This window comes from Miscanthus floridulus, chromosome 6, assembly GCF_019320115.1.
Source record: "Miscanthus floridulus cultivar M001 chromosome 6, ASM1932011v1, whole genome shotgun sequence".
NCBI classification, from domain to species: domain Eukaryota; kingdom Viridiplantae; phylum Streptophyta; class Magnoliopsida; order Poales; family Poaceae; genus Miscanthus; species Miscanthus floridulus.
Genome location: NC_089585.1, coordinates 37,469,154 through 37,485,818, shown reverse-complemented (window position 1 = coordinate 37,485,818; position 16,665 = coordinate 37,469,154). Strand labels below are relative to the sequence as shown.

The 16,665-nt window shown below is 41.8% G+C and overlaps 1 protein-coding gene across 1 annotated transcript; it reads right to left on the bottom strand.

The window, feature by feature from the left end:
• Positions 1 to 8,223: 8,223 nt before the first annotated feature.
• On the bottom strand, positions 8,224 to 8,622 carry LOC136460495 (uncharacterized). The gene has a single exon (XM_066460163.1). It carries the CDS (start codon positions 8,620 to 8,622, stop codon positions 8,224 to 8,226), a length of 399 nt encoding a protein of 132 aa, XP_066316260.1.
• Positions 8,623 to 16,665: the final 8,043 nt, after the last annotated feature.

Genomic DNA, 16,665 nt, shown 5'->3' with positions numbered 1-16,665 from the left:
ATATCAAAGTTTTCACTAACACATAAATGATGTGCAATGCATATGATGACATGGCATCTTTTAGGGTTTAAAACACCAGAGGTGTTACAATCTTTCCCCCCTAAAAGAAATCTTGTCTCGAGATTTAAAAGTCCTAGGATAAAGTAATGGAAAAGGAAATGTGTCAAGCAAAAACATTCAAAACCTAACCATAAAATAGCTAAGGTCCCTTTACAAAACATAGTTTGTAAAGACAAAACACAACTAACATTATTCTATATCGACGCAAGAAACTCCGAAAACTGTTCTAGCAAGAAATCTTCGAATTCCAAAGTAGCTTCTTCTTCTGATTGTTGATTCCATTGTATCTTGTAGAACTTGATTGTCCTCCTTCGTGTGACACGGTGAAAGGTCCTAATATGGCTAGAGGGGGGGGTGAATAGCCTATTTAAAAATCTACAAATCAACTAGAGCAATTTGATTAGTATGACAAATAGCGTAATGCAAACTTGCTCTAGCTCTACAAGGGTTGCAAGCCACCTATCCAACAATTCTAGTTGCAATGATTACTTAGGCACACAAACTTGCTATGTAATTACTCACTAAGAGCTCTCAACCTTGCTACTCTAAAAAGCTCAACTAGATGAATGTAAATAATAAAGCAAGCTCTCAATTCTAATTACACTAAAGAGCTTGTATCAACTAGTTTGCAAGAATGTAAATAAGTGAGTAGGGTGATTATACCGACGTGTAGGGGATGAACCAATCACAAGATGAATATATAGCCAATCACCGAGAGAATGCTAAAGATAAGAGACAATCGATTTTCTCCCGAGGTTCACGTGCTTGCCAACACGCTACATCCTCGTTGTGTCAACCAACACTTGGTGGTTCGGCGGCTAAGCGGTGTTTCACAAACCTCGTCCACATGATAGGACACCACAAGAACCGACCCACAAGTGAGGTAACTCAATGACATGAGCAATTTACTAGAGTTACCTTTTAGCGCTCCGCTGGGGAAGGTACAACTCCCCTCACAATCACCAGAGACGGCCATGAACAATCACCAACTCATGCTAATCCTCCACCGCTGCACCGAGCCATCTAGGTGGTGGCAACCACCAAGAGTAACAAGCAAAATCTATAGCGCAACACGAATACCAAGTGCCTCTAGATGCAATCACTTAAGCAATGCACTTGAATTCTCTCCCAATCTCACAATGATGATGGATCAATGATGGACATGAGTGGGAGTGCTTTGGCTAAGCTCACAAGGTTGCTATGTCAATGAAAATGTGCAAGAGGATTGAGCTTGAGCCGGCCATGGGGCTTTAAATAGAAGCCCCAACAATTAGAGCCGTTGTACCCCTTCACTGGGCACAACGTGGGCTGACCGGACGCTCCGGTCAGAATGACCGAACGCTGGAACTCAGCGTCCGGTCGCCCGATGGATGCCACGCGTCACTAGCTTCAAACGTTGTTTGTCAGATTTCAACGGCTACGAAGCTGACCGGACGCTCTGACAAAATTGACCGGACGCTGAAGCCCCAGCGTCCGGTCATTTCCAGTAAGCTCCCCGAGGCGTATTTCTTTGACTGGACGCGTCCGATCCACCTTAACCAGACACAGTCCAACGTCTGGTGGTTAACCCTAGGTACTGTGCTGCTAGGTCAGCGCGACTGGACGTAGGCAGTCAGCGTCCGGTGCAATTAGATCCAGCGTCTGGTCACACGATCGACGCTGGCATCACCTCTATCTTCTTCACCCTTGCTCAAATGTGCTAACCACCAAGTGTATCACCTTGTGTACATGTGTTAGCAAATTTTCACAAACATTTTCAAGGGTGTTAGTGATTCACTAGGTCCTAAATGCATATGCAATGAATTAGAACATCTAGTGGCACTTTGATAACCGCATTTCGATACGAGTTTCACTCCTCTTAATAGTACAGCTATCTATCCTAAATGTGATCACACTCACCAAGTGTCTTGATCACTAAAACAAAATAGCTCCTACATTTTATACCATTGCCTTGAGCCTTTTGTTTTTCTCTTTCTTCTTTTCCAAGTTTAAGCATTTGACCATCACCATGCCATCACCATTGTCATGATCTTCACCATTGCTTCATCACTTGGAGTAGTGCTACCTATCTCATAATCATCTTGATAAACTAGGTTAGCACTTAGGGTTTCATCAATTAACCAAAACCAAACTAGAGCTTTCAATCTTTCCCTTTTTGGTAATTGATGACAACCCTTATACAAAGATATGAATTAAAGTTCATTTGAATCCATGTTGCTTGCCCAAGCATATTTACCATGTGTAAAGGATATGGACAAGTTTCATGAACTCCATATGATAGCAATTGCTCCCCCTACATATGTGCTAAGAGTTTGGATTGAAGCTTTGCACATATGATTAGATAGGAAATATAGGAGTCAATTTCTACCAAATGATGCTAAGGTATAAGAGATGGACCTTTGAAGCATGATACCAATTGGAGTGCACCAATATACCATCCTTAGCACCATTAGTAACTAGACATATACAAGAACTAGAATACCCCGTGAGATCAACATTACATACAAGGGTCTAGTTTCCATAGAATGAACGTAAGTCTAGTTACTTAGCCTATGCATGCTAGTTTTTCATTTCAACATTCAAACCTACAAATAGCATACACCACACAAGCATGGAAATTTGAAATTAAAACTTATGTCATGCAAGCAAACATATGTAATGCTCATTCAAATGCACCATACAAGTTTATGAGCTTGCTCCCCCTATTTGTATGCTCAAAATTTTAATTAATCCCCTTCTTTTGTCATATATTATCTCTCCTCCTTTGTTTCACTATCTTTGTACACTATTTCTCCCCCTTTGTCATCAATGACCACAAAGGCTTAAAGTATAGATAGGGTAGGAGGAATAATGTCAACAATTTGCGCAAAAGGTGGCCTCAAATTATAGATATGTTGGGGTGAGACCATGTGAAATGAGGATTATTTTCCCAATTTGTTCAATCTAGAGTACTTGCAAAAGTTATTTAACTCGGTTTGATCCAAGGACAAGTTTCTTCATACCTCCAAATAAGGGTTATCTTGTACCATGTTGAGTTAAACACTTATAGCTCATTTTCTAAATCAAACACTAGGTTTACAAGCCTACAAACATGTCATATGCTACCACTAGATCATTTTAAACATACAAGCAATAGTGGTACCATACAAGCATCAAATTCATTTGATTTTCATGAATGAGCCTATTCAAATGTGAAATATGTCTAGATGCACTAATCATGTCCTTAGCAAGGATGTATGCCATGCCAATCAACTTTTACCTTGGATTGCTCAAAGGAGAGGCATGTCATATAATGGGGGTGCATCAACACGTATTGGAGAAGTCAAGTATGTTCAATTCATTCCTTAGCTTGCAAAACCTCTTCTCATCAAGTGGCTTGGTGAATATGTCGGCAAGTTGATCTTCGATGTCCACACTCTCTATGCAAATGTCCCCTTTTTGTTGGTAATCTCTTATGAAATGATGATGGACATCTATATGCTTTGTTCTTGAGTGTTGAACCGGGTTGTTGGTGAGCTTTACAGCACTTTCATTGTCACATAGCAATGGCACTTGCTTGAACTTGATTTTAAAGTCACTCAAAGTAGCCTTCATCCAAAGTAATTGAGCACAACAACTATCGGCAGAAATGTACTCTGCTTTGGCGGTTGAAAGTGCTACACTATTTTGCTTCTTTGATGACCAAGATACAAGTGATGTTCCCAATAGTTGACATGTGCCCGATGTGCTCTTTCTCTCAACTTTGCATCCCGCATAATTAGAATCCAAATATCCAATCAACTCAAATCTTGCTCCTTTGGGATACCATAATCCAACACGTTGTGTATGCTTCAAGTACCTTAATATTCTCTTTGTTGCCTTCAAATGACTTTCTCTTGGTGAGGCTTGAAATCTAGCACATATGCATACACTAAACATCACATCGGGTCTTGATGCGATCACATAGAGTAGGCTTCCAATCATGGACCGATACATCTTTTAATCGACCATGTTGCCACTAGCATCACGATCCAAGCTTCCACTTGTCCCCATTGGTGTACTAATAGCTTTACTCTCATCCATTTCAAACTTCTTGAGCATGTCCTTGATATACTTGCCTTGATTTACAAATGTGCCATTCTTCATTTGCTTGATTTGAGACCAAGGAAGTAACTAAGCTCTCCAATCATGGACATCTCAAACTCACTTGCCATCATCTTGCCAAACTCCTCACAAAATTCTTGATTTGTTGACCCAAAGATGATATCATCAACATAGATTTGCATTACAAACAAGTCATTCCCAAGCTTTTTGGTGAAGAGAGTGGTGTCAACCTTTCCCATCTTGAATCCCTTAGAGAGTAGGAAATCCCTCAATCTCTCATACCATGCTCTAGGTGCTTGTTTCAATCCATATAAAGCCTTTCTCAACTTGTAGACATGGTTGGGTTTCTTCTCATCTTCAAAACTAGGAGGTTGCTCAACATACACAAGCTCATTGATGTACCCATTGAGAAATGCACTCTTCACATCCATTTGATACAACTTGATATTGTGGACACAAGCATAATCTAGCAAGATCCTAATTGCTTCCAATCTTGCAACCGAGGCATATGTTTTTCCAAAGTCAAGACCTTCAACTTGAGTGTAACCTTGAGCCACTAATCTTGCTTTGTTCCTTTTTACTATCCCATCTTGATCTTGCTTGTTCCAAAAGACCCACTTAGTTCCAATCACATTATGATCCTTAGGCCTCTCAACTAAATCCCATACTTGGTTTCTTGTGAAGTTGTTTAGCTCTTCATGCATAGCATTGATCCAATCAACATCCCTCAAAGCTTCATCTATCTTCTTAGGTTCAATGGATGACACAAATGAGAAATACTCACAAAATGAAGCCAATCTTGATCTTGTTTGCACACCTCTTGAAATATCACCAATGATAGTGTCCAATGGATGATCTCTTGCAACATTGGTTGGTTGAAGCACTTGCACTTGATTGCTTGCATTGGATTGATCACTTGGTTGAGATGATGAACTAGCCATTTGTTGATCTTACACATTGCCATTACTAGTGCTTGCTTGGATTTGATCATGAGAACCACTAGATTGCATATTTGAGTTAGAGAGCACTTGATTCTTGTCATCTTCAATATCAATCACCTCTCTAGGCCTTAACTCACCAATGTCCATGTTCTTCATTGCATTGACCAATTGAGTGCCTCTTACATCACCTAGATTCTCATCTTCCTCTTGGGAACCATTTGTTTCATCAAACTCCACATCATGAACCTCCTCAAGAATACCACTAGCCAAATTCCAAACTCTATACGCCTTGCTAGTAGTGGAGTAGCCAAGCAAGAAACCTTCATCACATTTCTTTTCAAACTTGCTTAATCTAGTGCCTTTCTTCAATATATAGCAATTACAACCAAAAACCTGGAAGTATGCTATGTTGGGCTTTCTTCCATTCAATAGCTCATAAGGTGTCTTTTTCATCATAGGGTGACAATAGAGTCGGTTGCTATAGTAGCAAGCTGTGTTGATTGCTTCGGCCCAAAATGAATGACTCACATTGTACTCACTCAACACTGATCTTGACATATCAATCAAGGTTCTATTCTTTCTTTCAACTAGCCCATTTGATTGAGGAGTGTACTTGGCCAAGAATTGATGTCTAATTCCAAATTCATCACATAACTTGTCAATTCTAGTGTTCTTGAACTCACTTCCATTGTCACTTCTAACTTTCTTGATTGTTGTTTCAAACTCATTGTGAATACCTTTGACAAAAGATTTGAATGTTGCAAACACATCACTCTTGTCACCAAGAAAGAATACCCATGTGTATCTAGTGAAATCATCCACAATCACAAATCCATATTTATTTCCTCCAATGCTAGTATATGTGGTTGGTCCAAACAAATCCATGTGCATTAGCTCAAATGCCTTAGATGTGCTCACTATACTCTTCTTGGGATGTGTGTTACCAACTTGCTTTCCGGCTTGACATGCACTACATAGCTTATCTTTCTCAAAAGTGACATCTTTCAAGCCTCTAACTAAGTCATGCTTAATCAACTTATTCAATTGTTTCATTCCAACATGACCAAGCCTTCTATGCCATAACCAACCCATGCTAGACTTAGTGATCAAACATGTTGACAATTGAGCTTCTCTAGCATTGAAATCAACTAAGTATAGATTCTCATATATAAATCCTTTGAATATCAAGTTAGAGCCATCTACACTTATGATCTCTACATCATCCACACCAAATATGCACTTGAAACCAAGATCACACAATTGAGCTACCGACAATAGGTTGAAGTTCAAGCTCTCTATTAGTAGCACATTGGAAATGCTCAAGTCATTGGATATTACAATCTTACCAAGCCCTTTGACCTTGCCTTTGCCATTGTCACCAAAATGTGATACTATCAATCCCATTGCTCTTGCTTTCATTGATTGAATTGAACATTCTTGAATCACCGGTCATGTGTTGTGTGCACCCACTATCAAGCACCCAATGCCTTCCTCCGTCTTTATAATTTACCTACAAAAGAAGATCAATTCTTTTTAGGTACCCAAACTTGCTTGGGTCCTTGTAGGTTAGTCACCAAGGTCTTTGGTATCCAAATGGCCTTCGTCTTTGGGCCCACAATTGGTGTACCAATGAACTTAGCCTTCACACCATTGGCACCCTTATAAAGCATGTAACAAGAATCAAATTTGATTGAGGATACATTAGGTAGCTTGTTCTTGTTAGTCTTGCAATTTTGCTCTATATGTCCAACTTGCTTGCATCTATTGCAAAACCGACCATTGCCCTTCACAAAGCTAGCTTTGGGAGTGACAAAGGCCGCCTTGCCTTTCTTGGGGTATAGCCTAATCCCTCTTTGTTGAGAGAAAATCTTTGGCTACCCAAGCACTTTAGCAAGTGGGCTTCTCCACCATAGGCATTGCCTAAGGCACGAGTGAGCTCATTCACCTCCTTCTTGAGGGTTTCATTTTCCACCATAAGTGAGGCATCACAAGTGAGACCATCACTCAAGGGTGAAGTGAAAGTAGTAATGCTACAAGAAGTGTTAGTAGGAGCAACAATAATGGGTTCATGAAAAGATTCATCAATAAGATCACATGTTAGTCCCACATCACATGTTATGATCACTTGCTCCTTCTTGGCTTCCTCCACTTTGACTTGCTCAATGAGAGAGGAGTGAGCCTTTTTAAGCTTAGAGTGAGTTTTCCCAAGCTTCTCATGGGCTTCCATTAGCCTCTTATGAGTAGCATTGAGCTCATCAAAGGATTGCTCAAGAGATTTTAGTTTCTTACGCAATTCTTTGCACTCCTTTCTCTTCATTTCATTGCAAGCGTGCACTTGCTCACACATGTCCAAGAGCTCCTCCTTGGTGTACTCCTCATCATCATCATCATCCCTACAAGAATCACTTTCACATTCATCATCACTCTCATCATATTTTACCTTGGTAGGCTTTGCCATGAGGCATGTCGATAGAGTGTCGAAGATGGATAGCTTCTTGTTGATGGTGATGCTTGCTAATGCTCTCTTGAGATGTTTCTTGTCATCATCACTAGAGCTATCAACATCTGAAGAGCCATCACTATCCCATGTGACCACATAGCCTCCACCTTTCTTCTTCTTTTGGAAGGTCATCTTCTTTTCCTTCTTCTCCTTCTTTTCTTTCTTATCCTTGTTGTGCTTCTTCTTCTCATCCTCATCATTGTCACTATTGTAAGGACAATTTGCTACAACATGATCAGGGCTCTTGCAATTATAGCATCTTCTCACATATTCTTTGCTCTTAGTGTGATCTCTTCTCTTTCTTGAACTATAGCCCTTCTTCATGAACTTGCCCATCTTGCGAACAAAGAGAGCCATAGCTTCATCATCAATATCACTAAGATCCTCATCATCACTTGATTCTTTCTTGGACTTGCCCTTGTTCTTGTATGATGAGGAGCTAGCCTTGAATGCTATGCTTTTCTTCTTCTTGTCTTCTTCTTCCTTCTTGTCTTCCTTGTCATCTCCCTCCCTTTCCACATGGTATGTCTCTTGTGTCATGACATCACCTAGTACTTGGTTAGGGGTGATCTCCTTCAATCCTCCTCTAATGATGAGCAACCTCAACATTTCAAACCTTGGAGGTAGGCACATCAAGAACTAGTGAGAGACATCATCATTCTTGATCTCTTCTTCCAAAGCCTTCAAGTCATTCACAATTACTTGTAACCGATGGAACATTTCAAGAATGCTCTCATCATCTTTCATCTTGAAGCTTGTCAACTTGTCCTTGAGAATATACAACTTGACACTCTTCACCTCCGGTGTGCCATCATAAGTTTCCTCCAATCTTGTCCACACCTCATTAGCTCTTTCACAATCCTTGATTTGCTCAAACACCTTGGAATCAATGGCATTGTATATGGTGTTGAGAGCCATTGTGTTGCATTGCTTGTTAGTCTTGTCTTGGTTGCTGGGATTGTTGGGATCGATGATAGCATAATCATTCTCGGTCACTTCCCATACTTGATCATTGATTGAACCAAGATACATCCTCATCTTTCTCTTCCAATAATCATAGCATGTGTCATCAAAGAACTATGGTTTGCCCCCCACATGGTTGAACACAACTTGAGCCATAATTTGACACCGAGGTTGTTAAGCCTTTAATCAAACAGTGACCATGGCTCTGATACCACTTGAAAGGTCCTAATATGGCTAGAGGGGGGGTGAATAGCCTATTTAAAAATCTACAAAACAACTAGAGCAATTTGATTAGTATGACAAATAGCGTAATGCAAACTTGCTCTAGCTCTACAAGAGTTGCAAGCCACCTATCCAACAATTCTAGTTGTAATTATTACTTAGGCACACAAACTTGCTATGTAATTACTCACTAAGAGCTCTCAACCTTGCTACTCTAAAAAGCTCAACTAGATGAATGTAAATAATAAAGCAAGCTCTCAATTCTAATTACACTAAAGAGCTTGTATCAACTAGTTTGCAAGAATGTAAATAAGTGAGTAGGGTGATTATACCGACGTGTAGCAGCTCTATTTTGTGTAGTTTGAGGAGTGGTTTCCACTGAGGCGAGATGAGCGTGCTTCTGAGCACTTCTATACACCACTATAGGAGGATTTCTATCATGCATATCTAAACAGTGGAGTTGCTTTTTGGATCACAGAGAGTGTGTTCTATTGAGTCACTTGTAGTAGCAGTAGGCGAGCAAATTTGCACTCACCTCCCATATCTACCAGGGTTGATAGACCTACTTGGACAGACTAGCTGATATGTTCCATCATGGGTCTATGAGTTCTACTCTTCACTTTAGATTGACCTGGGGCATAGATTCATATACTTCGCATTTAGAGCCCATGACTACAACCTATAGAGCTCGAGGGTTAGAGAGATTCTCATGATTCCAGAGTCACCCATTCACCATCATGAGGTTTGCTATGGTCAGACAGAGCCTCCCAAATGCCCTCATGGTGGTCTTGTGCCTCCTACAGATCTAGTCCCACCTTGCTTCACAGGGCCATTTGGCGAGGGGTCAAGCAAGACACTATGGGACCTTACTCCTATAGTTCGCCTTCTTGATGCTATCATGAGGATGACCCTACTTTCGAGGACGGGTTACCATGAGGGATTGACTTGCATCCAGTTATGGTTGGTGAACTCTCTAGTGTAGCAGACAATATTTGATATTTGGGATGTCATTCTTTTAGAGATGGAGGACACTCTTGCAAAGGGGTTCAGAGGTCACCGATAATTGCCCTATGCTCACTGGATCACATTCCTGATTCGCAAGGCAGTTATAGTGAAGTCTCTAGAGATGATGGCAGAATATAATGGTGCTACTACTGAGTTTCCTCCGTACAACATGACCTAGATGCCTCGTCATAGTAGTGCGAGGACACCTAGTCAATCAAGCCATCGCCCAGAGGTGCCAGAGACTGTAGCCCAGCAGGATGAGATTATCAGGGGCATTGTAGCGACAGAGGAGGAGAAGCTAGATGCTCAGCAGGAGGGTGTGGTCGAGAGCGACCCTAGTGACAGTTCTAATGATGATTATCAGGCTATTCCTCAAATGCCTCCTCGACCACATGACAGAGAGGCCAGTGGCTCCAACTTAGCTCCATAGCCACTGTAGACAGACCCTGCTCTTCTAGCTATTCTTGAGCGGATTAGGCACACTAGGCCTAGGAGATCATAGCTACACTAGCATAGGTTCAGGCTAGATAGGATGAGTTCTAGAGACAGCAGCAGGCCATACAGTAGCACCAGCTCCTGATCCAGTAATAGCTACTTGGTTTTATGTAGCATGTCATCACTGTTATTGGGGTTGTACCGACATAGTCTACACCTCAGATCGGCCAGCCTGCCACCACTTCAGTGACTCTAGCTATATAGCCCAGTGGGCTTCAGAGTCAGGGATAGCCAACTACTCAGTTTGCTTTACCTATAGAGTAGGTGTCCTAGTGGTTTGTTCGCCAGTGATAGCCTAGGGTCCTCACTTCACACCTATTGTTATGGGCTTCACTCTGGCTCAGAGCTCCTCAGTGCTTATGACTAACACCCTAGTTTCCAGGAGCTTCGATGCCACTTTCAGTGAGCTTATAGGGCAGCCTACACCGCCTAAGTTGCAAGTACCTATACCTCCCACCATTGCTCCAGTTACTGGGACTACAGAGACGCTCCCATCATCTGTTGCATCATCAGAGCCACCTACTATAGTGATACCTCCAAACTCATAGGCCACGCCAGTCCTAGAGTAGACCTAGACCGCTTCAGCTTCACTTTCTATGACAGAGGGTCAAACAGCTTAGAGCTCTGGATCAGAGGATGATGCTACACAATTTCAGATCACTCACCGCACCTCAGCGCCCGACTTGTCTGCTCCTGCCCCACCGACCGACCCTTAGGTTTTGGTGTTTGATGCCAAAGGGGGAGAGGGATTGAGTATGTTAGATCTAGGGAGAGCGCTATATCTAGGGGGAGCTTATGATTGATTACTTTTGGCTTTTTATGTGTGATACATTATTATGCATTCACGTTTACTTTCATGCATTGAACTACATATGTGTGATTGTGATACTTATGTGATATGTGACATGTGTGCTATCTACTTCGATCCATATATATGTCATGTCACTTCATTATGCTCATTTGCTTTGCTTCTATGTTTTACTCCAATTCAAATGAGCTTTATTTCTTGTACTCATGCGTATTTCATATCTATTGAGTACACCATGTTGGCTTGGGTCATATAAACATGTTTAACTCCTTTGCTCTTATTGTCAAAAGCTTATATGAACCAAGCATGTTGAAAACCCTCATCTCTTACACATACTCGAGGTTGTATTGTCATCAATCACCAAAAAGGGGGAGATTGAAAGCATCTAGGCCCCTAGATGGGTTTCGGTGATTAATGATAATACAAGATTACTATGACTAATGTGTATTTTATAGAGGTAATTAAGTTAGGTCATGGCAATGACAATTGATTGGGCAATCATGGTTGTCATGCCCCTACAATGGAAATCATTTTAGTTTTCAAAGGATGGACGACAAGGTTAAGGATGGACTAGTTCTAAGTGTCGTTTGGTGTTGAAGAGATACTTAGAGTAGTTTAGGACTTTGTTTTTCCTTTGGCCATACTATCAAGGGGGGTATGGACTAGTAGCTTGACCTAGGTGAGTCTAGTGGGTTAGCTATGGTGTACACTTGTCAAATCTAGCACCAGGTAGCTCAGGAGTAGCCCTAAGATCCATTAGAGTAAACTTCATTCACATATGATTTCGAGTTGGAAGTGAATGGAGGGTCAAATGACTGACCGAACGCTGGTCTAATTGTGACCGAACGCTGAAGGGTGAGTCTGGTCAGTTCATTTGATCAACTGGAGCCGTTTGGTTGTGATCAGACGCTGAGTGAAAAGTGACCGAACGCTGGGTGCCAGAGTCTGGTCAACTCCAGTGAGGTTCCAAAGAGGGAGTTTTCTGATCAGACGTGTCCTATCAGTGCTGATCGAACACTGGTTAGGATCCGGTTACTGACCAGATGCTAAATAGCGAAGTGACCAGACTCTGGGTTCCCGTGTCCGGTCAACATCAGTAAGGTTCCAGAGAGCAGTTTTTATGACTGGACGCGTCTAGTTAGTGTTGATCGGACGTAGGTGAGAGTCGGTCACAACTTAACGGCTCTGTGGTAGGGATAATTGATCAGAGCGTCTAGTCACCTTGACCAGAACATCCATCACCCCATAGAGTGCTGACTTAACCTCCTAACGGTTCATTTTGAATGAGGGGGGTATAAATACTTCATCTATTCATCCAAGGGAGGACTCTTGCCCATTTGTTCAGCTATGAAACACCCTTGAGAGTGCAAAGGAGAGCAAGAGCCTAGTGAGGTGATTGAGATTTGAGAATCCAGATTAAGGCTTCATTTGTGCAAGGAGAGTAGAAAGTGTGCATCCACCGTTCTCACTAGGACTTGTTGTGGTCAAGTGAGAGTTTGTGCTTGTTACTCTTGGTGAGCGCCATCACCCTAGATGGCTTAGTGGTGATCGAGAGTTTGGTTGATCATTCGATGAAGCTTATGGATGACCCAACTCATGTTATGAGTGGTTGTGGGGTGATTCACCACGACGGAGTGTCAAAGAATCAGCCCATAGAGAGCACTTGATCCTTGTGCGGATCAAGGGGGAGCTACACCCTTGCGTGGGTGCTCCCAACGAGGACTAGTGGAGAGTAGCGACTCTCCGATACCTCGGCAAAACATCGCGTGTTCCTTCTCCTCTCTTTACTTTAAGCATTTACATTTGAGCAATTCATTTCTTGCCTTTACATTCTTTAGAATTGCCATGCTAGAGTAGGATTGGAACCTAAGGAGCAAAACTTTTGTGTGGTTAGATCAATAGGAACACATTCTAGGCACCAGGGATGAGTGGGCTAAGTGTAGGTTTAATTATTGCAAAGAATTTTAGAATTAGCCCAATTCACCCCCCCTCCTCTTAGACATCTTGATCCTTTTAGGTATTTTATAACAGGCCAAAATCCTACATAGTTCTCCTCATTAATCATTTGTTCCGAAGGGAACCTAAGGATTTTGGAGAAAAACTAGCTTGGGGTCATCCCTCATGAAATTTTACTTTGTGTCCATATTTTCTCTAGAAATTCCCATGTTTTTTTTCTATTTTGTGTCCAAAGGTTTCAATCCAAAAAATTTCTGCACTTTTGAAATTACATAAGACTATGAGGTTTATGCAGCTTTAATCATGCCTTTTTTCCCTATTCCTACATTTTAGATCCTGCATTCCAATAGAATATAGTCTAATTATAATGGTTTGTGCTCTAGCTATAGCTATGCTAATATGCCAAGCTACCTCTACTTACATCCGAGGACAGACTCCTTGATCCGACCGAAGATGGCATTTGGTTCCCTGGCCAGTAATGTTAACAGAAATGGTAATAGATGATGGAGGGAGTGGTGGGGACTAGTGATTTTTTGATTTTGGTTGGTTGCACTTGGCAAAGGTAATAACCCTACATGCATGCAGACGATGGTCGGGGAGGGGTGGTTTCACAAATGAACGGATAGTTATCTGATTACATGGTATCTTATAATGGGCCATGCCGAACCAAGTGCTGTATTGCCATCTAATCCCGTAAGTTACCGGATTGCGTTACATTTAGGCCTCATTCATTTCGATAGGAACGGCCTAGAAGGTGGCCTGTTCCACCTGGAATGATCTGGCTCGGTTCGAAATCGGGTTAGAAGTGGAATGGTCGTTCGGTTAGGTCTGGCCCATAACGAAATTTGCTCGATCCTGGTCTTTCCCCCTCCCTTTTGGCCTAGAACAGAGCCGCACCATCGTAGGTCTAGATTCAATCTTCCACCTGGTTTGAGTGACATGGATGGAACTACTTAATCCTGTCTTGGAATGAATAATGGTGGAGAATGATTCCAGAGTTGCCAAACAAGGCCTTAGCGGAACTAAACGCGTCCATTAACGGTAACACTCGCAAGCCGCAAGTTGTGTACACTACGTAGTAGATTGGCGTGCACCCAATAGTAGCAACAATGTGGTAGGGTGTAGGGGACTCTGCTGTGTGAGCCAGCTAACACGGGGGTAGCTTGCGCGCCACTCCACCCGACCAGGCCGCTAGACATGCCAGCCGGACGGCTGGCCGCGAGCTAGCCACCACGTGGCCCCCACAAGAGCGTCCACGCAGCCACGCATGCAAAAGCTTATCTAGGTCGCCACGGCCAGGCCTGTTTGCTCGGAAAAAAATTGGGTAGAAACTGTATGCATCGTGTCTCCCTGCATATATGCTATAAATAGCTGCTATATGTTCAGTCTCACAGATCCAACGGCATGCCTAGAAGAGTTCCTCACAGACTCCGCATGCTCTGATCATGGCCTCCCACACCGCTGCTTTCCACCACCACCATGCATTGTTGGATTTGTGAGAATGAACACATGGCAACTATCGATGACATATATGTAGGGAGGCATGGTGGATAGAGTCCCGTTTGCCCGCGGCTTCGTTCGTTCCTATTGGCGCAGCGCTTGGATATCCCTCTCGCCTCTGCCCCACATCATTCCTTGGACTCGAAGCCATTTTCAGTTCATCCATTAATTCATTATTCATCATTTTTAGGTACTCTCTCTGTCCTAAAATAACTGTCATCGTTAGTGTGTGTAATATTTGTACCTCGAAGTAAGTTTGACTCGATTTGTAGAAAATATGTGCAATATTTATACCTCCAAATAAATTTATAAAAAACTAGATTCAAGGATCTTTCCAATGAAACTAATTGTGTACCATAAATATTAATATATTTGAATATATATTTAATCAAAGTTTGTGGCAGAACCTCCTAAATATAGGGCCCATATGCACCTATCACTGTCCAATGACCTCTGACGACTATACATATGTTCTCGGAAACTTAAGAAGCCTGTCGGGTGTCCTCGGGAACCCTGAATCATCCACAATTTCTTCCGAGCAGGATCCATTACAGAGTCATTGTAGTATTACAACAGTTTATTCATTAATATACATCAGAGTAAAATAGCGGAAGTCTTACAATAACTTAGTTACAAAATAGTTGTTTCACAAACTAAGTACGATTATTATTACAAACCATAGTAGTGGAGTAGCTTAGTAACATAAAAAACAAAACACCAATAAGGTGCCCTGCCCAAGGGCCACACATTTACTTGTCATCTTCGATTTGAACAACCGTCATGCAGCACGGTCCAAGGCAGACCTACCCATGAGGCTCACCTACAACAAGAGTTAAAGAACCCTGAGTACAAAAGTACTCAACAAGACTAAACCGACGTATAAATAGAGAAAACTCAAGAATGCAGGCTCGGGGATTCAAGGAAAGGCTTTAGCAAGAATCAAAGTTCTTTTGCGTAAAAGCTCTATCATAAGATTCTTTCTTTCAACATATAACCCTTATCAAGATCCTATATGAATCTGCCATGATCCGTATTGAGATCATGAACTTAATATCAACCCCTTTCTCAAATCTTCCTCAAGTTTCATTTATTAACTACGATGATGAACAGTGAGTTGAGTCTCCATAACCGAGGAGCAACGACGATTTGAACCAATTATAACCCAGCTGGGGATTCCCAACCACACGACATATGCAGGTCCCTGACCTACATATACCAACCTACCGTCAGATCCTCTAAAATAAGAATGGGTCCATGACACCCGAGAATATAGTACTCCACCAATCTAGCCCATTGCCATGTGGGTACACGCTACTCTCACCATCTCTCCACTCCTAGTGCGTGAGTAGCCATTCTCGTAATCGAATAGCCAAGTTAAGGCTTACCGGAGTATATGGCTAGTACTACAAAGTCTCACCTCATGCAATTCAACAATGGACGGTTCTTAACCGACACAGGCGGAAAGAACCCGCTCACAAGACATCCATGTCTTGTGGCTCTCATACACCGAGTCTGTCTGGTCTAGATTTATTACCGCACAAGATTATATCTCATGATAACATAAATAACCAGCCGTATCAAAAATCCATTTATATCTCGCAGGTGACAGGTAATCACCCGACTTTTAAGCATGGCTAAGCATAAGTAGTCATTCCCGAATTGAAACTGGTAACAAGGTTGATATGGAAAAGCAAGGTTGGTAATACACCAATTAGGTTTCCACCCAACTCCTAATCACTTAATGCAATATTTAAAAGCAAAAGCGATATAAATTTGTAAAACACAAGGTAGGTTTAAATGCATCCAGGGCTTGCCTTCCACAGATATCAAACCCGACCTCTACAGGTGGATTAACTTCCTTAATAACTTGGTTGACTACCATGTTCTCACTTTCATTCACACACGTAGTAATAATGCCATGTTTAAAAATGATGGCGAGATATAAAACATGATGCTTGATGATGGATGCAAAGGTTAATAACTTGAATACAATTTCCTTCGCGGTACAGTTGCAAAGACCTACAACTGACTAAACCTTTTCATAAACTCAAACACTTACTTTAGAACAAGGATCATTTTATGCTAATGACCCAAGGTCATCACTCAATCCCCAATTCAAACAAAACCTAAGT